This window comes from Osmerus mordax, chromosome 9 (assembly GCF_038355195.1).
Source record: "Osmerus mordax isolate fOsmMor3 chromosome 9, fOsmMor3.pri, whole genome shotgun sequence".
Classification (NCBI taxonomy): Eukaryota; Metazoa; Chordata; class Actinopteri; order Osmeriformes; family Osmeridae; genus Osmerus; species Osmerus mordax.
The window spans coordinates 15,547,985-15,568,896 of NC_090058.1; the positions used below are offsets into that span (position 1 = coordinate 15,547,985).

The 20,912-nt window shown below is 42.1% G+C and overlaps 1 protein-coding gene and 1 long non-coding RNA gene across 2 annotated transcripts in view; one reads left to right on the forward strand and one right to left on the reverse strand.

Moving 5' to 3' along the window:
- The window catches only part of tpo (thyroid peroxidase), a 43,906-nt gene extending 23,299 nt beyond the window's left edge, over positions 1-20,607 (reverse strand). Inside the window, exons 1-8 of the mRNA XM_067243953.1 lie at positions 20,555-20,607; positions 19,150-19,237; positions 18,895-19,055; positions 18,510-18,642; positions 14,129-14,258; positions 8,390-8,596; positions 7,339-7,866; positions 968-1,226 (exon numbers count right to left, since the gene is read on the reverse strand). Of these exons, the coding sequence (XP_067100054.1) occupies positions 968-1,226; positions 7,339-7,866; positions 8,390-8,596; positions 14,129-14,258; positions 18,510-18,642; positions 18,895-19,055; positions 19,150-19,184 (1,453 nt within the window). The 5' untranslated portion in view covers positions 19,185-19,237; positions 20,555-20,607. The remainder of the gene's footprint in view (positions 1-967; positions 1,227-7,338; positions 7,867-8,389; positions 8,597-14,128; positions 14,259-18,509; positions 18,643-18,894; positions 19,056-19,149; positions 19,238-20,554) is intronic.
- On the forward strand, positions 3,195-8,215 carry LOC136949596 (uncharacterized). The gene is made up of 3 exons (XR_010877437.1): positions 3,195-3,547; positions 7,503-7,587; positions 7,773-8,215. It is a non-coding gene; the product is annotated as an uncharacterized lncRNA (long non-coding RNA).
- Positions 20,608-20,912: the final 305 nt, after the last annotated feature.

Here is a 20,912-nt window from a genome sequence, read left to right on the forward strand (position 1 = left end):
GCCTACTTCAACACCGCAGCCTAGTCTAAACTTTGTCAATCTGTTCACGAAAGCCTTGTCGACACGACTGTGAAGACAGTCGTGACATTTTCCATTTGCGATTTAAGAGATAATTTATCTTATGTCCGACGAGTGCCCTTACACATTTTGAACATTGACAAACTGCCATTCGTTCTATCTAATGTTGCGCTGGTAATGCCAGTGTTGTCATACCGCTGCTTAAATGAGTCCAGGGTATTGCGCAATAGCCAAGAACAGATAACGTTTATTTTCCAGCTACGGCAGCTAGCTCCGTTACAGTAGTGGTGAAGGAGTTGGCTAAGGCGAACGCTAGCGATTGGTTATGGCAGATCAGAGTGGCTCTAGGCAGATCCAATAGTTTTAAACTTCAACAGAGTACCCACCTTCAAGGAAGTTAACGCTTGTCAATGGAGTGATCCCTGACCCTCTGTACAAATGAAATGTACAAGGGTCTGGTTAGGACCAGGCTACATATTTGCTGCTGTAGGCTAAGAAAATAAAACTTTTGCAAGCTTGCATGAAGTGGGATTCGATCGCAGTAGAGCAATAACACATAATATCGTTAGTCCGCTGCTTTACAATGATATGACATCCTATATGACATAGATCAAATATTCTATGTCACATATTTATTAACTACCTTGGCATTCAGGCAACATTCTGTTTTGGGTACATCGAAAACAACTGGTTACTGTGGGCACACCAGACAATACCCGAATGTAGGCTAATCACGTATTTGGGGTTGTCTCGAAACAACAGCGAAAAGATAGCTTTTTGTTAGCGTAGGTGGTAGTGGTCACGCTTGAAATATCATAGGTGGCGGGTTCGATCCCGAGTCGACTGAGTGTACATCCGATGGGGAAGCGGCCACGTCTGCTACATATTTTTTTTATTCTTAAGTGAAATGGTAAAACGTTTATAGGGGACAGACAGAAAGAACACCAACCTTCTTTAACTAATCTCCATGGGCTGAAGAAAGTCTTATGTAGACTCAAAGAGGAGAAGCACTCGTGTTCTTGGAAGCTTTCATTGAGTCTCCTGAGAACAGTGGAAATTGTGGCATGGCCAAAACGGAATGCGGCCGTAGCAAAGACATTGGAGGCTGAGGGGTCTGTTGTTGGATCATAACCCCTATAGGGACCAATGTAATGATCAAAAGCCTCACTGCCAATGATTTTTGGAACATAATCCCTAATGGTAATAATCTGTAAATGACAGAAGGCAATAGGAGACCTTTAGATTCATTGCATGAATAAAAAAAAAGGACACACTGTTAACTGTTAAACAAATGACATAGCGTACAAATACAAAAGTCTGTCACCCATACACATGCACACATACAATACCTACAGTACATGCACATAATGCCATCAACCAACCAATTGCACACTGCTAATGTGCCACACCTGAAATCATGATGGCATACAAAAATGTGCGGGAACAGTAAAGCAGCCTCATCAAAGAACATCATAATGTGTACATATATGTACTGTTGTGAGGTCAACAAAACAGGCAACCAGGCAAAACAGGCTCTACAGGGCCTCTGGCTGACTTGCCATTTATGGCTTTGATGGACAGGGGGGACAGGAGTTCTTAAAACGGTAGAGCTTGCACTGAGGGACTCTTAAGTGTCTGCCTGAAGGAAGAAGATGGTAAATTGTCATTATTTATAGTTTAATCAAAGACAGCCTTGAGTGCCGGATGCTGCCTGACTCCCATGATTTCACGGTTCTCACGGTTTTGCACAAAATTTACCGGAAACAGGAGTGGTTACTTATTTATTCATTACATATTCATTTATTACTTTTTTGTATTTATTGTAACATTGTTTAAAACTGACTGGCTTGGCCAAGCTTTGTAGCATTGGAGTCACCAGCTGACAGCCAGTTTTCAGCACATTTAGAAGCATCAAACATTTCCAGGGAGGGCCCCACTCTACTGATCCGAATTAGGTCCTCGGTGGTGGATGGGTTCAAACTACCCATTAATGGGAAATTTCGTTTTTATGTTGTAGCTGTTCGCACTGGTGTTCATGTAGGGTCGCAACTGCACTCTTGGTTTTCAGCATGGCTTGCGGCAGGACGGAAGGGGACTCAGTTGGGGGGTTAATTTTGTTGACTCAAGCATTGTTTAAGTTTCTATTGTTGAACTCGTTTGATATGTGTAGTGTTGGATGTTAGTTTGATTGTTCACACTGAGGGTGAAGGTTAGCTAGCTAGATCGCCAGCCAGGCTGTTACAATGCAGGACAGATTCAGTAGGTTATCGCAGAACGCAGCCTATGAGGTTTATCTGAGTGAATTATTAGTAGTTGAAATCTCAGAAAAAAATTATAAATGTTTCCCGTTACAAATAATGGTTTGAGCATTTTCGGGTTCTATCATTTCTTTTCACGTAACTGACAGCTGCAATATGTTAAAAACATAGTCTGTATGTCTATGGTTAAAACTCGCTCGCACCCATGCGCCCAAATACTTTTCCATGCTCGCACACATGGGCGCTCTGTAGAGCCCTGCCTTTGTGCTCTCAATGGACACAATATGCTTATTTTATTGGTGCAATGGTCACCCATCTGTTGATTATTATATATGTTTTCACTTTTTAATGATACAGCACAATTATATATATTTTTAATTTATGGCAAATTATTTCGCAGACCCCCTGGCTATGGTTCTGGGACCCCACTTTGAGAACCACTTTTCTACACAATGTAGGCATGCGCGGCTTTTCCACTATAGGCTTTGTGTTTGACCTCCTTGTCTATTCTTTGTTTGTCTATGGCCGCACTGCAGTTACAATTCACTAAATCTCTCTTACTATTAAACACCGCCCTCAAATAAACGCTGCACCAAAAATGATCATTGTGTAATAAACGCTGCAGCGTTTAATCGAAGAAATACGGTACCTGTTGGGACGCTTTAGGCCAGTGTTTAATAACTGGTGGGTCCCGACCCAAAACTGGGTAAACGTGTCTCGATATCGTCGTGGTTGGGTTACAATATTAAAAGGACAGGTGTCCGTCAAAAAGCAAGAGGAATAAACACAGTCCCGTGGAACAAATCATTGTTAACTACATAGACCATGATCCTTTGCGCTGCGTCGTCCCAACAACCATTGTTAAGCCAATAGGATTGCACGCTGCACGCTGTCCACACAAGCTCACAGCAAGCTAGCATGGCCGACAGCGATACTTGTAAGGATGAAAACAACAACCCCGAAGTTGAGATTGTGCCAGCCCCTGCAGCTTTTAAATCAGATGTCTGGAAACATTTTGGTTTTGCCGTGTCAAAAAACGCAAAAGGAGAGAAGGTGGTTGACAGACAATGGACTATGTGCAAGCACTGCCACAGTAAACTGCGATACAACACGGGAAACACAAGCAACATGCGAAGTCATCTGACAACCCATCATCCCGAAAAGTTTGCAGATTCTCTCACAAAGAAAGTAATCTCCGGTCAAAAAACCCTGAAGGAGGCATTTTCAACAACTATGCCACACAACAGCGCAAGGGCTCAAGAAATCACGAGGTACATCCCGGAATACATAGCGTGTGATTTTGAATATTGATGTTCCTGACTACAACTTGCACTTTAAAAGCACTATGTGATCAGCGTTTTATGTTGTCATGATCCATAAATACAACAATAAATTGCCTGTTGACTGGCAAAAGCAGAATAAATGTCAGTATTTTTTTTGCTATTATCATCACAAACACTATCGTGAGCTATTTAACAATACCGTGAGCTTTTCCACAATATCGCAATAAATATCGTACCGTGAGGTCAATATCGAAATTGTATCGTACCGTGAGATTTTGATATCGTTACATCCCTAGTGTGCAGTGAATTGCTGGCACATGAAAGCATGAAACCCTCGAAACTGACATGTCACTTGGAGACAAAACACCCGACTGTCAAAGACAAACCAGTCGAGTATTCACTCGACTGGTTTGTCTTCAGCATGCTCCACACTGGTAAATACTTAAAGCAACAGACTACGGCCCGTATCCAGGCAAGCACTCATTACGCCTTGCAGATGGATGAGTCCACGGATATAGCCAACCATGCGATTTTACTTGTATATGTGAGGCACGTTTGCGAGGGAGATATACAAGAACAGTTTCTCTGCAGTAGAGATCTGCCTACCACTACAACGGCATGCAAGATTTTCAACTCTGTGGATTTGTACTAGGGTTTTGTGGGCCTGAGCTGGGACAATTGCGTTGGGATTACAACTGATGGTGCTGCCTGCATGACTGGCAGGCATTCGGGAGTGGTCAAAAGAATTCTTGAAAGGGCACGAATGCAATCTGGGGATGTCCCTGTACTTACTGTAAGTCGCTCTGGATATTTCTTACATTTACATGTAAATGTAAGAAATAGCAGCTTTCCTCTCCGAGACTAACTCGCTTTATGCTGAGCTGTTTGACAGTAAGATCTGGCTGGCCCACGTTGCCTATCTTGTTGATGTGTTCGAGCACCTAAACACACCGAACTTATCTTTGCAAGGGAAGGGCCATAATAAGTTTGAGCAGTCCGATAAAGTGAATGTGTTCAAGAAGAAGATCGCACTGTGGCTAAACAGTGTCCAAAGACAGGCTGGACATGTTTCCCAATGGCCATCATGAAATACTTCAGCTGGACATTGTCGCGGACAAAAATGCCCTGAAGAGCAGCATTACGGCACACCTCGGGAAACTGCAATCGCGGTTTCATAATTACTTCCCAGAGACATCAAGTGAAGATGAACAGTGGGTGCGCGATCCCTTTGGAATCGACCTCGAAAGCACCGCGTTGCCATGTAATGAAGAGAATCAGATGATTGAACTTTCATGCGACCAGACGCTGAAAAAGAAATTTGGCAAAGTCAGCCTCTCTCACTCATGGTGCAGCAGTGTCACGGCTGAGTGTTCCTCCTTGGCTATCCGTGCAATTAAAATCTTACTGCCCTTCACCAGTGGATTCTCCACTCTGGTCCAGCTCAAGTCCAAGCAAAGAAACAGGTTGAACACTGAAGATGATTTACGTGTAGCTCTGTCTACCATGGTGTCTGATTTTGAGTTTCTGATCAGATCTGCGCACCTTTCCTTTATAAATCACAATCAACGTGAGATTGACCGCACGTGAACGAGCCACTGACCCCGCCTTGCCTCCTCCCATAAATGAATATGCAGATGGACTATAAATGCACTCCTGAGGTCATTTCTTTGTCTGAATTACCATATTTCTTCGAATAAACACCGCCCTCAAATAAACGCTGCACCATAAATGAACGTTATTTAATAAACGCTGCAGCGTTTATTCTAAGAAATACGGTGACTGTGAGATCGAGGTTCTGACAACAGAGGTGGAGGCGGGAAAATGTGTCCTGTTTGTCGGCCTGTCATCATGTAGGCTATTAGCGACAAAAGAAAGTCGGTGGAGTGGAAAACTGTCACTATTTGCGCTCTTCCTTGTTTTTAACCTGTAGCACTTTGAAATTTAGCTAAATGTAAAGTGCATTACAAATAAAATCATTATTATTATTATAGGGCCATAAATGATGTGGGTTCAGAGAACCGGACCATGGCAGAAATTGAAAAGAAATGGTCCGATGCAGGAAATGCATGGCAGCTATAGCGTTAGCGTGACATGCATTTCCTGAGTGATTTTGTCGTTCGTTTGACACCCTCAAGTTTAACAGAAGTTATTAAGTGGTGGCGGATTAAACAGAAGCATTTCCCATTTTGGGTTTTGGCATTTTGATGTGACCCACATTAATGATCAAACTTTTATTGTTATGTTTTTTGAATGGTCAACGTCATAAACGTAGTAGTGGAAACTTTATTTTGTAATGTTTGGTGAGTTTCGGCACTTTTCAGTTAGAATTCGCCATGTTACAGAGCCAGACAAGACTTTGCGGACGGTCCGCACATTCTCACGTCTGCTCAAAACTTTCCGTGACGGCCCGCACATTCTCACGTCAAGTAAATCTTTATACATCACAAAGTGTGCGTGAAAACCAGCGTACGCAAGCTTTTTGTGCGTACGCAATGTTTATAGATGAGGCCCCTGGTCTTTTCATTGTAATTCTGGTCAATGTAAAAGGCGGTAGGCCCACCTCATATTGTTTGCAGTGTTCACATACAGTTCATACAGTGTGATGTCAAATCTAAATGGATGAAATGTTTGAGTATTTTGCCAATGATTGAATATTTTAATACAAATGCCAATGTAATTAGCCTGGTCCTAACCAGACTCTCGTACATTGCATTTGTACAGAGGGTCTGGCCTCGCTCCATTGACAAGCGTTGACTTCCTTGTAGGCGGGTACTCTGTTGAAGTTTAAAACTATTGGATCTACCCAGAGCCACTCTGATCTGCCATAACCAATCGCAAGCGTTCGCCTTAGCCAATTCCTTCACCACTACTGTAACAGAGCTAGCTGCCGTAGCTGGAAAATCAAACTGTTCCCGAACCCCGTGGGGAGGAGGGCCACAACATCATGGCCACCAACAAAACTCAGCAAAACTTGGTCTTGCTCCGGCTTTAGCTGTTGGATATTCGGCAGCGTTGCCACAACGGACCGAATGGCTTTGCTCGCATCTTTCTCCGCCGCCATTACGGAACTACAACACAAACTAGCGCACAACATCAACGTCATTGTTCTCAGCCACTCCCTCTGTTCGCTGATTTGCCGGTAAAAAATCAACCAGAAAAATCTGACTTACGTACCTCATGGCCAGACCTATGTACAGAAGCAAAAATAAAATTGAGCGGAAGTACGTAGGAGGGCATAGGTAAAACTTTGGTTATTTACATGCTGCGCATGTCATTGTATGTTCATATTAAGATAATGTGGTCTTTATTTTCTCGTTATACTGTGGGTTTAGTTCACGGTGGATTTGGAGAAGCTTCAAATAAACCTGTAGCAAGAAAGCCACTTGTGTCTGCCAGTGCTTCGAGGGAATTATAGTACACTTGTGATTTACTTGTGTAATAAGTACTGTGTTTTAATTTAACCAATTAAATAACAACTTTCAGATTTTTTTGGTGCAGCGTTTAATCGAGGGCAGCGTTTATTACACAATGTTCATTTTTGGTGCAGCGTATATTCAAGGGCGGCATTTATTTGAGGGTGGCGTTTAATCGAAGAGATACGGTATGTGTCCATTTGATTTTTATAAATTTTTCATTTAGTCATAAGTTAGACATCAAGATACCAACAATGCTGTCTGACTCAGTTGCTTCACATTGCTTTCACAACATGAATTGGACAAGAATAGTACTTTATCGAGAACTGTACATTTAATAGTAAACTTGTTAAAGAAAATTACTACCTGATGCAGAGCTCCCACTATTTTGCGGGCTTCTTGGTATATGTGTTCAGCACTCCAGTGGGTATTGAAACTCTTTAGAGTCTTTGCAATTCGGTTGTGTTCTCGCACCCATAGTGTGTGCAGAGCAGACAGGGTCAATATCTCATTCACTCTGCTGTCTCCAGCCTGGAAACAATCCACCCTTTCCTGTCCATGGCGGTTCTTAGGATCTTGAAAGCAAGCAGATGGGCCAGTGTGGACAAAAGGCAGGTATGATCGACCCCTTTGGTCATAAAATCTTCTATTGATGGCCAGTTGCCCCTCTGGATTAGAGAAGTTACGGATGAAACTCTGTAAATCTGGGGTGCTGCCATATACAGAAGATGCGTCAATGAATGATGTGATAGAGTTCATTTGTTGGCGCTTTAACCCTTGTTTGATGCCCCCAATCACAGACTGCGTATTACCAGCGAAGCAGGATGGCGAGGAGCGGAAAAAAGGCACACAACTTCTGTTTTCAGAAAACAAGTCATTGGGGGCTTTCTGCAGCTGGGAGAAAATTATTGAAAAACATAATCTTCAGAAAACCTCATGACAAACCAGCCACATAACAGCTAAAAAAATTCATTATTTCTCATTGTTCAGTTTACTGTGGAAAGTGGGCATGCTGGGTTCTATGTAGTCGATGTAGTGATTGTAGTAGTGAGTAGTCATGTTGTTTAATTGTAACTTGTTAAACTACATGCTCTTATGGTTCTTCCCTTTGGCACTTATTTTGGTTGTTCACAATATGTGCTTCATGTTTTGGCTACTCGCAATGTTTTTGGGGCTATCTTGTTGTTATTATCTGACCTATGCACTTTGTAAAGCTCTCTCTTGGAAGTCACTTTGGATAAAAGCGTCTGCTAAATGAATAAATGTAAATGTAGTGAAAATAAATGAATGTTAAAATGAAAAACATAATAATTATAATTGTATTTTTCTATGCTTGTATATGGTTATGAAAATCACCCACATTCCTTCACAAATATAGGCATGTGACAATTGTACACTGTAATAGTTGAAGAATTACCTCAATTGGGAAGCATGGATTTATGTTCTCACATGTGATTAAACAGTCCAGTCCTCCCAGAAATGTGGCTTTGCTTGTGCTTTGAGGAGAAAAGGACATATCATGGTCTATGTACTGTCCCCAGTCCACAAGCATTTGAGAGTAGACCTCATCTTGTGCCATATGTTTGGAAGACCTCTGCATTATATTTTTGCTGACCTCATGCACCTGAAATACAATCGTAAAGTTAAACAATTAAAAAATCACAATGGTAATTCTGCATTAGTATTGGTTAGGAAAGTGCTGACAGACTTTTGCAAAAAATGAAATAGAGAGTGGTTTCTTTTGTATTAGGTATCTTAGATTATACCTACATTATATCTGGATGGGTCCAATTTAGCACACACTAACCACCCATTAAATCGCTTTTAGCAACATATTGGCAATAACTGTTAGTAAAATAATTTACAAGACAAGATACATAGTAACTACTCTAGGACACACAGCAATATGTAGAGCCATTTTCACATTCTGCATTGGTGCATTAATACTAATCTATTTTGGTTTCAAACAAATGTATCTAAAGGTATTTATGCATCACCCATAACAGTTTTAGAAAAATGCTTGTCCAAAAAGCGGTCTCTTTGAACAACTCTTTGTGGTTCTGGGTCATCAATTGTATGGGTTATGTTGTGCCAATGGCTCACATTGACCTAGGCCACATGGTAAAATGTTACCTCAAAGCAACCATTTAACACTAGAAGCGCCAAGCCATTTTCCCCTACTTAAAGCACCGTTGGAGTCAAATGACACCCGTGAGTCTTCAGACAGGGACGTTGTTACTGACACATAATGGTCGCTAGATGGCACTTCTTGCACGGAGCAAAGGCGCGGTCGGAAAATTAGTGTGCCTTCATCCATCTGTCACTGCAGTTGGTCTATAGCAGCCTGACATTACCAATATTTTATAAGAATATAAGATCGCGTTGTTGTCCTCAGTGAAAAGTATAAACACACAGGGACATCTTTCAATGTCCAGGTGAAGAAAATTGTTCATTATGCCTGCTAGGTGGTGCTCTTCGGTAGCAGATAATCCAGTTTTCAAAAGCGTACCAGGATGTACCAGGCAGATCAAGCCAGATAAAAAGAAAATAACATTACCTAGCTTGCTTTACCGAGAGATGGTTACTAATGGTTACCAACAACAATGAGACTTTAAGCAGCCAATGGGAGAACAAACATTCAAATACACAAGAAAAGGCGAATGGGCTGAATACTACTTATTGCCCTTCGAGAACACTCAAACAGAATGAATGCATCTAACATTACACTCCCCGCCTGGTATTGAACACAATACCACGAAGAAAGACTAAACACCCAAGATTTGAGAGAGAGTCTATGTCACCCTAATGGGATATGAGGACCACCACTTCAGTGATGGGCTGGAAGAAAGTCTTGGAAGTCCCACCTCTGGAAACCCTAAGCTCCAACTTCCTGATCTTGCCGTCGCTTGCAGGGTAGGTATTCGTGACCAACGCCATGGGCCACTGGTTCCTCTTCAACTGAGTATCACGAAGAACCACTAGGTCTCCTTCCTTGATGTTGGGATGGCTCTTTAGCCACTTGGAGCGACTCTGGAAGAGTGTAGAGAGATACTCGCGCCTCCACCTCTCCCTAAAGGTGTTGGCCAAGTGCTGGACTCTTCTCCATTGCTGGCGGTGTAGATAGGCATCAACAAAGCACCCCGGAGGTTGTAGAGGACTGCAGATTTTCTGGGTAAGGATCATGGTGGGTGTAAGAAGTGATGGAGCATTTACATCTGTTGAGATGGTGGTCAGAGGTCTGGCGTTGATTATGGCGGACACCTCTGCCATGATTGTAGACTGAACTTCGTGGGTAAGATGAGAAGGTTGGATTTGGGATAGCATGGAATCCAGAATCCTCCTGGAGACCCCAATCATCCTCTCCCACACACCACCCATGTGAGAAGAATGGAGCGGATTAAAGATCCATGTACATGAGGAACCTGGAGACATTGGGCTCCTTGTCATCTTGCAGGAGCACTTTAAGTTCTGTGCAGGCTCCCTTGAAAATCGTGCCACAGTCGGATCAGATCAGCTTCGCTGGACCCCGGATGGCAAGGAAACGACGAAGAGCATTTATGAAGCTCGATGTGTCCATGGCCTCGATTACGAGAACACTCAAATAGAATGAATGCATGTAACATTACACTGTTTCATTCTACACTTCACTCTTAGTATTTTGAAGTGTAAATGAGCAGCAACAAATGTATTCCCTTTAATCTATGCAGAAATAACTTGAGAGGGTACAATTTCTGGGGAAATTGTGGGGGGTGCTTGCATTGGTTGCAGAAGGGTCTTTTTTTTTTTTTTTACAGAAATTTGGTATACTGATATTTCTGTATATTTTATATAAAAATGCATACTTATTATTTATAAAGATTACATAGATTTAAAAGCATACATATAAAAGTGTGTATATGCACAACCAGAGCTGCGATTCCTGGGCCACATTGTGGACGCTAAAGGAATAAGAGTAGACCCAAGCAAAGTAAGTGCCATAAGGGACCCACTAACGTGCAGTAATTAAAGCGTGCATTGGGCATGATTAATTACATGAGCAAGTACATTCCTGACATGGCAACCGTAGTAGGTCCCCTATATGATCTACTAAAGGGAAAGACGGCCTGGACATGGGACCAGCCACAGCAGCAAGCGTTTCAGAGGTTGAAGGAAGCTCTCATCACCTCACCTACGTGAGTGCATGTGCGGGTTAGAGACTTTTCCATCTGACCTGATGTAAATCGCATTGAAATGATCTCCGCCTGACAGATATTGAATAAAGTTGTAATTTGACAGTTATCTAATTTAATCTTGTTGTATACAGTTAGGTCCATAAATATTTGGACATTGACACAATTTTCATCATTTTGGCTCTGTATACCACCACAATGGATTTGAAATGAAACAATCAAGATGAGCTTTAAGTGCAGACTTTCAGCTTTAATTTCAGGGTATTTACATCCAAATCAGGTGAACGGTGTAGGAATTACAACACATTTTATATGTGCCCCCCCCCCCTTTTTAAGGGACCAAAAATAATTGGACAAACTAACATAATCATAAATCTGTCACTTTTAATACTTGGTTGCAAATCCTTTGCAGTCAATGACAGCCTGAAGTCTGGAACCCATAGACATCACCAGACACTGGGTTTCGTCCCTGGTGATGCTCTGCCAGGCCTCTACTGCAACTGTCTTCAGTTCCTGCTTGTTCTTGGGGCATTTTCCCTTCAGTTTTGTCTTTAGCAAGTGAAATGCATGCTCAATTGGATTTAGGTCAGGTGATTGACTTGGCCATTGCAGAACATTCCACTTCTTTGCCTTAAAAAACTATTTGGTTGCTTTCGCAGTATGCTTCGGGTCATTGTCCATCTGCACTGTGAAGCGCCGTCCTATGAGTTCTGAAGCATTTGGCTGAATCTGAGCAGATAATATTGCCCGAAACACTTCAGAATTCATCCTACTGCTTTTGTCAGCAGTCACATCATCGATAAATACAAGGGAACCAGTTCCATTGGCAGCCATACATGCCCACGCCATAACACTACCTCCACCATGCTTCACTGATGAGGTGGTATGCTTTGGATCATGAGCAGTTCCTTCCCTTCTCCATACTCTTCTCTTCACATCATTCTGGTACAAGTTGATCTTGGTCTCATCTGTCCATAGGATGTTGTTCCAGAACTGTACAGGCTCTTTTAGATGTTTTTTGGCAAATTCTAATCTGGTCTTCCTGTTTTTGAGACTCACCAATGGTTTACATCTTGTGGTGAACCCTCTGTATTTACTCTGGTGAAGTCTTCTCTTAATTGTTGACTTTGACACAGATATGCCTACCTCCTGGAGAGTGTTCTTGATCTGGCCAACTGTTGTGAAGGGGTTTTTCTTCACCAGGTAAAGAATTCTTCTGTCATCCACCACAGTTGTTTTCCGTGGTCTTCCGGGTCTTTTGGTGTTGCTGAGCTCACCAGTGCGTTCTTTCTTTTTAAGAATGTACCAAACAGTTGATTTGGCCACACCTAATGTTTTTGCTATCTCTCTGATAGGTTTGTTTTGATTTTTCAGCCTAACGATGGCTTGCTTCACTGATGGTGACAGCTCTTTGGACTTCATATTGAGAGTTGACAGCAACAGATTCCAAACACAAATACCATACTTGAAATGAACTCTAGACCTTTTATCTGCTCCTTGTCAATGAAATAACGAACTCCCATGAGGGAATAACATACACCTGGCCATGGAACAGCTGAGCAGCCAATTGTCCAATTACTTTTGGTCCCTTAAAAAGGGGGGGGGGGGGCACATATAAAATGTGTTGTAATTCCTACACCGTTCACCTGATTTGGATGTAAATACCCTGAAATTAAAGCTGAAAGTCTGCACTTAAAGCACATTTTGATTGTTTCATTTCAAATCCATTGTGGTGGTATACAGAGCCATAATGATGAAAATTGTGTCGATGTCCAAATATTTATGGACCTAACTGTATATTACCTGATTAATTCTGTGTAAATTGTGTGTAAATTCTGTCTAAATCTGAGATCGCTAACCCTAGTTTTATATTAGCTGTTAGAATTGTAGGTTCGCTGCCTAGCTAGCCTAACCAAGACTCTTTCTCTCTTCATTAATCGTACGCAGTGGTGGTCCGTCAGGGTGTTCAGGGTATTCTCTGAATACATCAATGCATGCTTCTAATGAATGAAAGTACAAAAATCATGAACTGCATTACTTCTATAAGTTATTTTTTATATTTCTAATTCTATTTTTTACATTTATGCATTAACTGTTCTAATGAACTGTGGAGGCTAACAGCGACACCTGATGGCTGACGATAATAGAGCAGTGTCTGGTTGGTCTCACTCAGCACAGGGGATTCACTTAGCCCAACAGAGTACCCTTGTTGTACAATACAGTGCCAGTAAAGACAAGAGTGACAGTAAAACCAACTAATCAAAATGCCTTGTGAGGGGACGGGGTATGCTGGATATTCTGTAGCGGACCCTGTGATGATGTGAGAGATTGGCCTCTTTATTGGTTAAGTTGTTTGCTAGCAGGTTACCGTCATTTAACAAACAATGGCTGATGGAGATGTTGTAGAGACGGCAACAGAAACTGATTTTGTCAATAGTGTGTTAAGTGTACCATTTTCTCAGAGAAATTTTGCTGAGAAGCTTGAAATTGTTAACAGGGGGAGATTTTTGTAACTTTGTTGTAGCTTCATGTCGTCACTATCATTCTAATGAAACCCAGTCCAGTTGTGAATCTAGCTAGGTGTAGCCTACCGAGGTGGCAGTTTGGCTGTTTTTGTTTTCGGCCAGGGTGCTTGTGCGTGTTTGGGGGGAGGGCGGATTTTGGAAATTGAAGGCCCACGGTGAGAGGGCACGGTCTGCTACCGATCGTACATATTCTATTTAGTCAGGTGAGTCAACTGGTGGTTCATCCAAACCAGGGATAAATGTGTTTTATGTGTTCATCACAGGTATGTTCATCATAGCTTTGGTTCGGTCACACAAGTAAGCTATACAAGTTGAGTCCAGCTTGTGTGGTTGCTATTGTAACCAGGCTGCGTTACTTGTTGGTGTGGGTTTTGCACACGTAAATAGAAAATTATGTTAATACTTGATACCCACATTCAATTTTCACATATTTCTGATAAAGTATTACAGTGCGTGTATTACCAGGGGTAGTTGGAAGCCATTATAAAGTTGTCCACGGTTCCAGCCCTTGGGTTGTCTTTCTCCATCTTCATATTCTGCTGGTAGCCATCTGGCCAATGCAGTGTTGGATGCTCCCCAGAGAGGGTTTTGTCTGGGGAAAAAAAGCAAATCACATATTTAGAGGCCAAGCAGCGAAACTGCAAATGCCCCTATTGCTGCTTTGGTTTGTTTTATTATTGGGGGCCAAGCAGAGAAGCTGCGAAGCCACCTATTGTGTCTATTGTTATACTTTTTTATTGGGTGTGCTTGCCTTTGACAAAGCGCAACCTATATTCGTCCATCATCTGCCGCTTTTCCGGGGGTCGGGTCGCGGGGGCAGCAACCTAAGCAGGGAGGCCCAGACTTCCCTCTCCCCGGCCACTTCCACCAGCTCTTCCTGGGGGACCCCGAGGCGTTCCCAGGCCAGCCGAGAGACATAGTCCCTCCAGCGTGTCCTGGGTCTTCCCCGGGGCCTCTTCCCAGTGGAACGTGCCCAGAACACCTCACCAGGGAGGCGTCCAGGAGGCATCCTTATCAGATGCCCGTGCCACCTCAACTGGCCCCTCTCGACGCGGAGGAGCAGCGGTTCTACTCTGAGCCCCTCCCGGATGACCGAGCTTCTCACCCTATCTCTAAGGGAGAGCCAGGACACCCTGCGGAGAAAACTCATTTTGGCCGCTTGTGTTCGCGATCTCGTTCTTTCGGTCACTACCCACAGTTCGTGACCATAGGTGAGGGTAGGAACGTAGATCAACTGGTAAATACAGAGCTTCGCCTTTCGACTCAGCTCCTTCTTCACCACGACGGACCATTGCAGAGCCTGCATCACTGCGGACGTCGCACCGATCCGCCTGTCGATCTCACGCTCCATCCTTCCCTCACTCGTGAACAAGACCCCGAGATACTTGAACTCCTCCGTTTGGGACAAGATCTCCTCCCCGACCCGGAGATTGCACTCCACCCTTTTCCGGTCGATAACCATGGCCTCAGATTTGGAGGTGCTGATTCCCATCCCAGCCGCTTCGCATTCGGTTGCGAACCGCTCCAGTGAGAGCTGAAGGTTACGGCCCGATGAAGCCAACAGGACCACATCATCTGCAAAAAGCAGCGACCCGATCCTGAGGTCACCAAACCGGACCCCCTCAACACCCTGGCTGCGCCTAGAAATTCTGTCCATATAAGTTATGAACAGAATCGGTGACAAAGGGCAGCCCTGGCGGAGTCCAACCCTCACCGGGAACAAGTTCGACTTACTGCCGGCAATGTGGACCAAACTCTGGCACTGGTCATACAGGGACCGAACAGCGCCGATCAGGGAATACGGTACCCCGTACTCCCGGAGCACCCCCCACATGAGCCCCCGAGGGACACTGTCGAACGCCTTTTCCAAATCCACAAAACATGTGTAGACTGGTTGGGCGAACTCCCATGCACCCTCCAGGACCCTGCCGAGGGTGTAGAGCTGGTCCACAGTTACATGGCCAGGACGAAAACCACATTGCTCCTCCTGAATCCGAGGTTCGACAATCCGACGGACCTTCCTCTCCAGGACCCCTGAATAGACTTTCCCAGGGAGGCTGAGGAGTGTGATCCCCCTAAAGTTGGAGCACACCCTCCGGTCCCCCTTTTTAAAGAGGGGAACCACCACCCCAGTCTGCCAGTCCAGAGGCACTGTCCCCGATGTCCACGCGACTGAAGTAAGACCTGTAAACTGTATTTCAGACTATTCAAACTCAGACCAACAAACCAATGTAAACACATGTTCTTTCAATCTCAGTTCTACACAGAAAACCAATGACAAATGCCAAACAATAAAGGACAATCAAGTGAAAAGTGAAAAATGGCATCCACCAGTGGATTTGTCACATTTGACCGAGGATGAACAATACACCGTAAAGAACATGCTGTTTGAGGAGTCAGATGTTTTTGCTAAAAGTGACTCAGACATTGGCTGTATCCCGAGTCTGCAACTCAAAATCAATCTCACAGACAATGTGCCTGTACAAACGCCTACAACTCGATTCCAAAACCCTTGTACAAGGAAGTGAAAACCTATGTTTAAAAGCTGCTTGATCATGGCTGGATTAGGAAATCCACTTCTCCTTATTCCTCACCAGTGGTCTGCATGAGAAAAAAGGACATGTCACTTCGCTTGTGTGTTGATTTTCGGGGGTTAAATCGCAAAACTATCCCTGATCGGCATCCACTTCCACACATTCAAGACCTGCTTGATAACCTGGGGGGCTACTCATGGTTTTCAGTACTAGACCAAGGTAGTGCCTACCACCAAGTCTTTGTGGAGGAGAACTCTAGACACCTGACTTCTTTTAGCACACCTAGGGAGTTTTATGAGTGGAACCGCCTCCCATTTGGCCTCACCAACGCCCTAGCGGCCTTTCAGAGATGCATGGAAAGGGTTCTTGAAGGTTTAAGGGTTGAGTGTTGTTCCCCTTACTTAGATGACGTGTTATGTTATTCTAAGACTTTCACTGACCATGTAAATGACTTAAGACATGTTCTACACAGATTTAGAGAACATGGTGTAAAGTAATGCCCTAACAAGTACTAACTTTTTAAATGCCATATCAGATATGTAGGCCGTCTTGTGACTAGTGAAGGTCATCTACGCCCCATCTAAATGGTAGCTAATGTGTTAGAAGTAGCCTAGTTGGGGGGTCAGATGGCTGAGCGATTAGAGAGTCGGGCTAGTAATCAGAAGGTTGTTGGTTCGATTCCCGGCCGTGCAAAATGACGTTGTGTCCTTGGGCAAGGCACTTCACCCTACTTGCCTCGGGGGAATGTCCCTGTACTTACTGTAAGTCGCTCTGGATAAGAGCGTCTCCTAAATGACTAAATGTAAATCACTGATCACTGAATGGCTCCTCCTGCTGTCCTGTTATTGTAGCCTACATCAGCTAGCTAGCTAGCTTCAGGATGTCTCCTACCACCCGCAACTGCATGCAAGGATGTCTCCTACCACCCCTGGATGCAAGAACTCCAGCTGCGCTGCAACGCCATTTAAGTTCACTATTGATAATGAAAGGAAAAATAGGTGGATAGATTTTGTGAAGAGCCACGCTCATGGAAAGCTTCGGATAAACTCCAACAGCCGCCTCTGCACCGACCATTTCACGGCGGACAGTTTTAACATGGACCAGAGATAGACGGGGTTCACCAACACACGGCTTCTCTTGCAGCGCAGAGCCGTACCGAGCATCGCCCCTCCGGCAGTTCATCCTCCGGTCTCACCTGGACCATCCACCGCCGCCAGTAGTTCATCACTCAGTTCTGTGTGCTTGTTATAATTATACTAGATAACATTTCCAGAGGTATCTCTGCTATGAGTTAGTGCAAACCGCTAAATTGATATTAGGCTACTCGGTGTATAATGATGGTATTTTGGTGAAATGGTAGCGAATGTGTTAGAAGTAGCCTAGTTGGAGAGGTCACTGTCTGCTGTCTCTGGTGTCCATTTTTACTGTTACAGCTCAGGGGAACATTTACAATACATTTACATTTAGTCATTTAGCAGACGCTCTTATCCAGAGCGACTTACAGTAAGTACAGGAACATTCTCCCCGAGGTAAGTAGGGTGAAGTGCCTTGCCCAAGGACACAACGTCATTTGGCACAGCCGGGAATCGAACTGGCAACCTTCAGATTACTAGCCCGCTTCCCTAACCGCTCAGCCACCTGACTCCCTGACATTTAATTTATATGCATCTGTATGTTTCACTCATTGAACAAATACATTCTAATTCTATATTCTATGATTTTTTCATGATTTCAAAGCCTAATTTAACATACTTGTCGGTGTTATTTTTTCATTCGAATTTGGATGGGTAGTTAATAACACATTATTCTGTGGTGTGGCGAACTTAAAACTCGTTTCCAGGTCCACTTTACAGGATCTTTAACTTCGTTGATTGTTGATGCAATAGTTGCTTCTCAGAATATATAAAATCAGTTCATTTTCATGAGATACTGTTTCAATACTTACAGGTATTGTAATATCATAGTTGATCTTTATTAGTACTCATTTTATACTAGTATTCATATTTCAGTATTAATAATTGTTTTTTTTCATTATCCTTATGAAATTGTAGTTCTTCTCTGTGTACATAGGACTGTGTCACTGCTGAACTAAAAAGCAGGGCACAAGTGAAGGGAGGTAACAATAATGAATGAATAACTATAGCTGCTGACTGTATTCTATATTATCTAATTGGTCTGTGATTGTTGGATACTTGAAAGGTTACAAGGAAAAAATTTGCAAATTCAAGAAGACACTGTTCTGCTTATCTGTCTCAATGTACTGTATTAACAGACATATTACTCATATAGGTAAATATAACTTTGAATACTTATTATTGCAAACGCCAGATATGGTCCGGTACTTGTCGAATAGGTGGTCCTGACGACAAATGACTGAGGACATAGGTGGAGGACATCCTGACATGTCTCCAATCAGCTCCGTATCCTGCCATGAAAGGATTTCTGGAAAAGTTGCAGCATCAAGTTCAATAATGCAATTATGCAATGCAATGCAATTATGTTTCTAAAGTGTGTTCACTGCAAAGAACATGCATGCATAAATAATGTGCACATGCATTTTACCTGAAATATGAGCAAACAACTCACAAAAAATGTTAATGACAATTTTTCAGAAGAATGTCTAATTGCAAGATTGGTTCAGACTGGTTTTGTCCTATTTTTTTTGATAGCTCCGGAATATAAATGTGACTTTACCTGTTAAAGCGAGATCCCTTTTATCTCTCTGACTGACTCTGTCCTTTAAAATATGAAGAGTTGTTTCAAAGACCTCTGCAGCTGTGGAAATCTCTTGGGTTTGAGACTCGGCTTGCCGGAGAAAAGTATACATCTGCAATGGTGACTGGTGCATGCTTTGCCTGTAACTCAGAGGAATGGGTAGAATTTAATGGACTTTTTCTATTTGTTTATCACATTTGCAGCATACAAAGATTATAAGAAAAAGTTGATTACCGTATCATGGTCTGAAATAATGCGCTGTTTACCATTTCAAGACCTTCTTGAAATGAGGAAATAATCAATTCTGTTTTGTTGAGTACACCTAAAATAAATTATGGAATTAGAAAAAAGACAATAAGCAAATAATTTCTCCCTCTAGAAGTCTAGAACTGGCAAACAAATGAATCAGATTGATTGATGACAGTTTGGACCAAATTAAGCTACTGTAGAGCAACAATATTATTTTCCCATATCGATTTGAAAAGGTTTTTATGAAATTATTCAAACAAACAATTGAAAGTTATGGTTAGAAGTTAAAGTTGATCAAGGATTACTATGCAGCAATTACTCAAACTATTGATATACTGGTACCCTTTGGTGCTATGGAACAAATTTATGTCAGTACTAGTACTGTATTTTCCGGACTATAAGTCACACTTTTTTTCATAGTTTGGCTGGTCCTGCGACTTATAGTCAGGTGCAACTTATATTTCACAATATATATAATTTAACATGTTTTTGAATGTTAATTTATACTGACTGACATGAACCAACAAGTTGAACAGATTCCCTTGATGTGGAATGAGATGGGGAGCTTGGTGAACTAGTTTACCGGTAACTTGCTTGTTGGACTCGCTAGCTTGTTATGTTAATTTAGCCTATTCAGCCTACCAGGTATGTTTTTTATGCTATTGTGTAGCTGAATAACTGTTAATGTGTAACGTTAAAATTCCGGACACCTATTGAGCCTGTTGTAATGTGTGCTAATGTGTAGTTGAATAACTTGACTTTCCAGATTAAATGTTTGTTCTTGGTCTTGGATTTTGTGAAATACATTTCTAAATAAATGCGATTTATAGTCCAGTGCCATTTATATGTTGTTATTCCTCTTCATGACAATTTTTTTGACTGATGCAATTTATACTCCTGACAGACTTATAGTCCAGAAAATACGATATATTTTATTGCTAGGCATTAATAAAACAGAAATTCGGTGGGAGTAAGGACATTTAAAAAGAGCCATTATGTTACTCTAACTGTGATGTCCCAACACTTGAATTGATCACATCGCTACATCTGCTGATGTATTTTAATAACTAAAAATTCCAATCAATGCTGTCTTTATTTTTTGTTAATTATAGTTTGCAGGAACGAGAATAATCTGTTAAATTCTTTTAACTGGATTATCATAAGTATTTACCAATACACTTTGAGAGACATTAGGATGTAACTCTCTCTACTGCTAAAGCCTTTTTTTCTATTGTATTTTCAATATTGTCCAAAGTTGCATTTGCCTTAATAGTTGTTTTATTTTAATAATTTCATAAAATAGTTTCTATTTGCGTTGTATTATATTGCATTATATGGTCCATCTAATACTTTTTTTGTGCTGTAAAAAACAGCATATTGTTGTACTTACCATTAGTATTCCATGTAGCATTACTTGGAGAACCAATTTCAGCAATACAACAGAATAAAACTGCACAACTAATTAATTTTAAAGATACTGCCATCTTTTGTTAATACTTCAACATACGCTATAGCAACCTGCCTGCAAAGAAAGTACTATCCTCAATAAATGTTTTCACAGTCGTTTTTGTGTCAGCGATTATTAAAGAGTCCTTTATAACTGGTTGATTGACTAAGTTGAGAGGACCCTTGAACTTTTTTTTTGTTGTCTTTTGCTCTTGTTTGCATAGATATCTACATAAAGTCCTTCTCGAAATCATATAATCTTATCATGAGCCATATTTAGTTGACAATAATATAATTTGGGT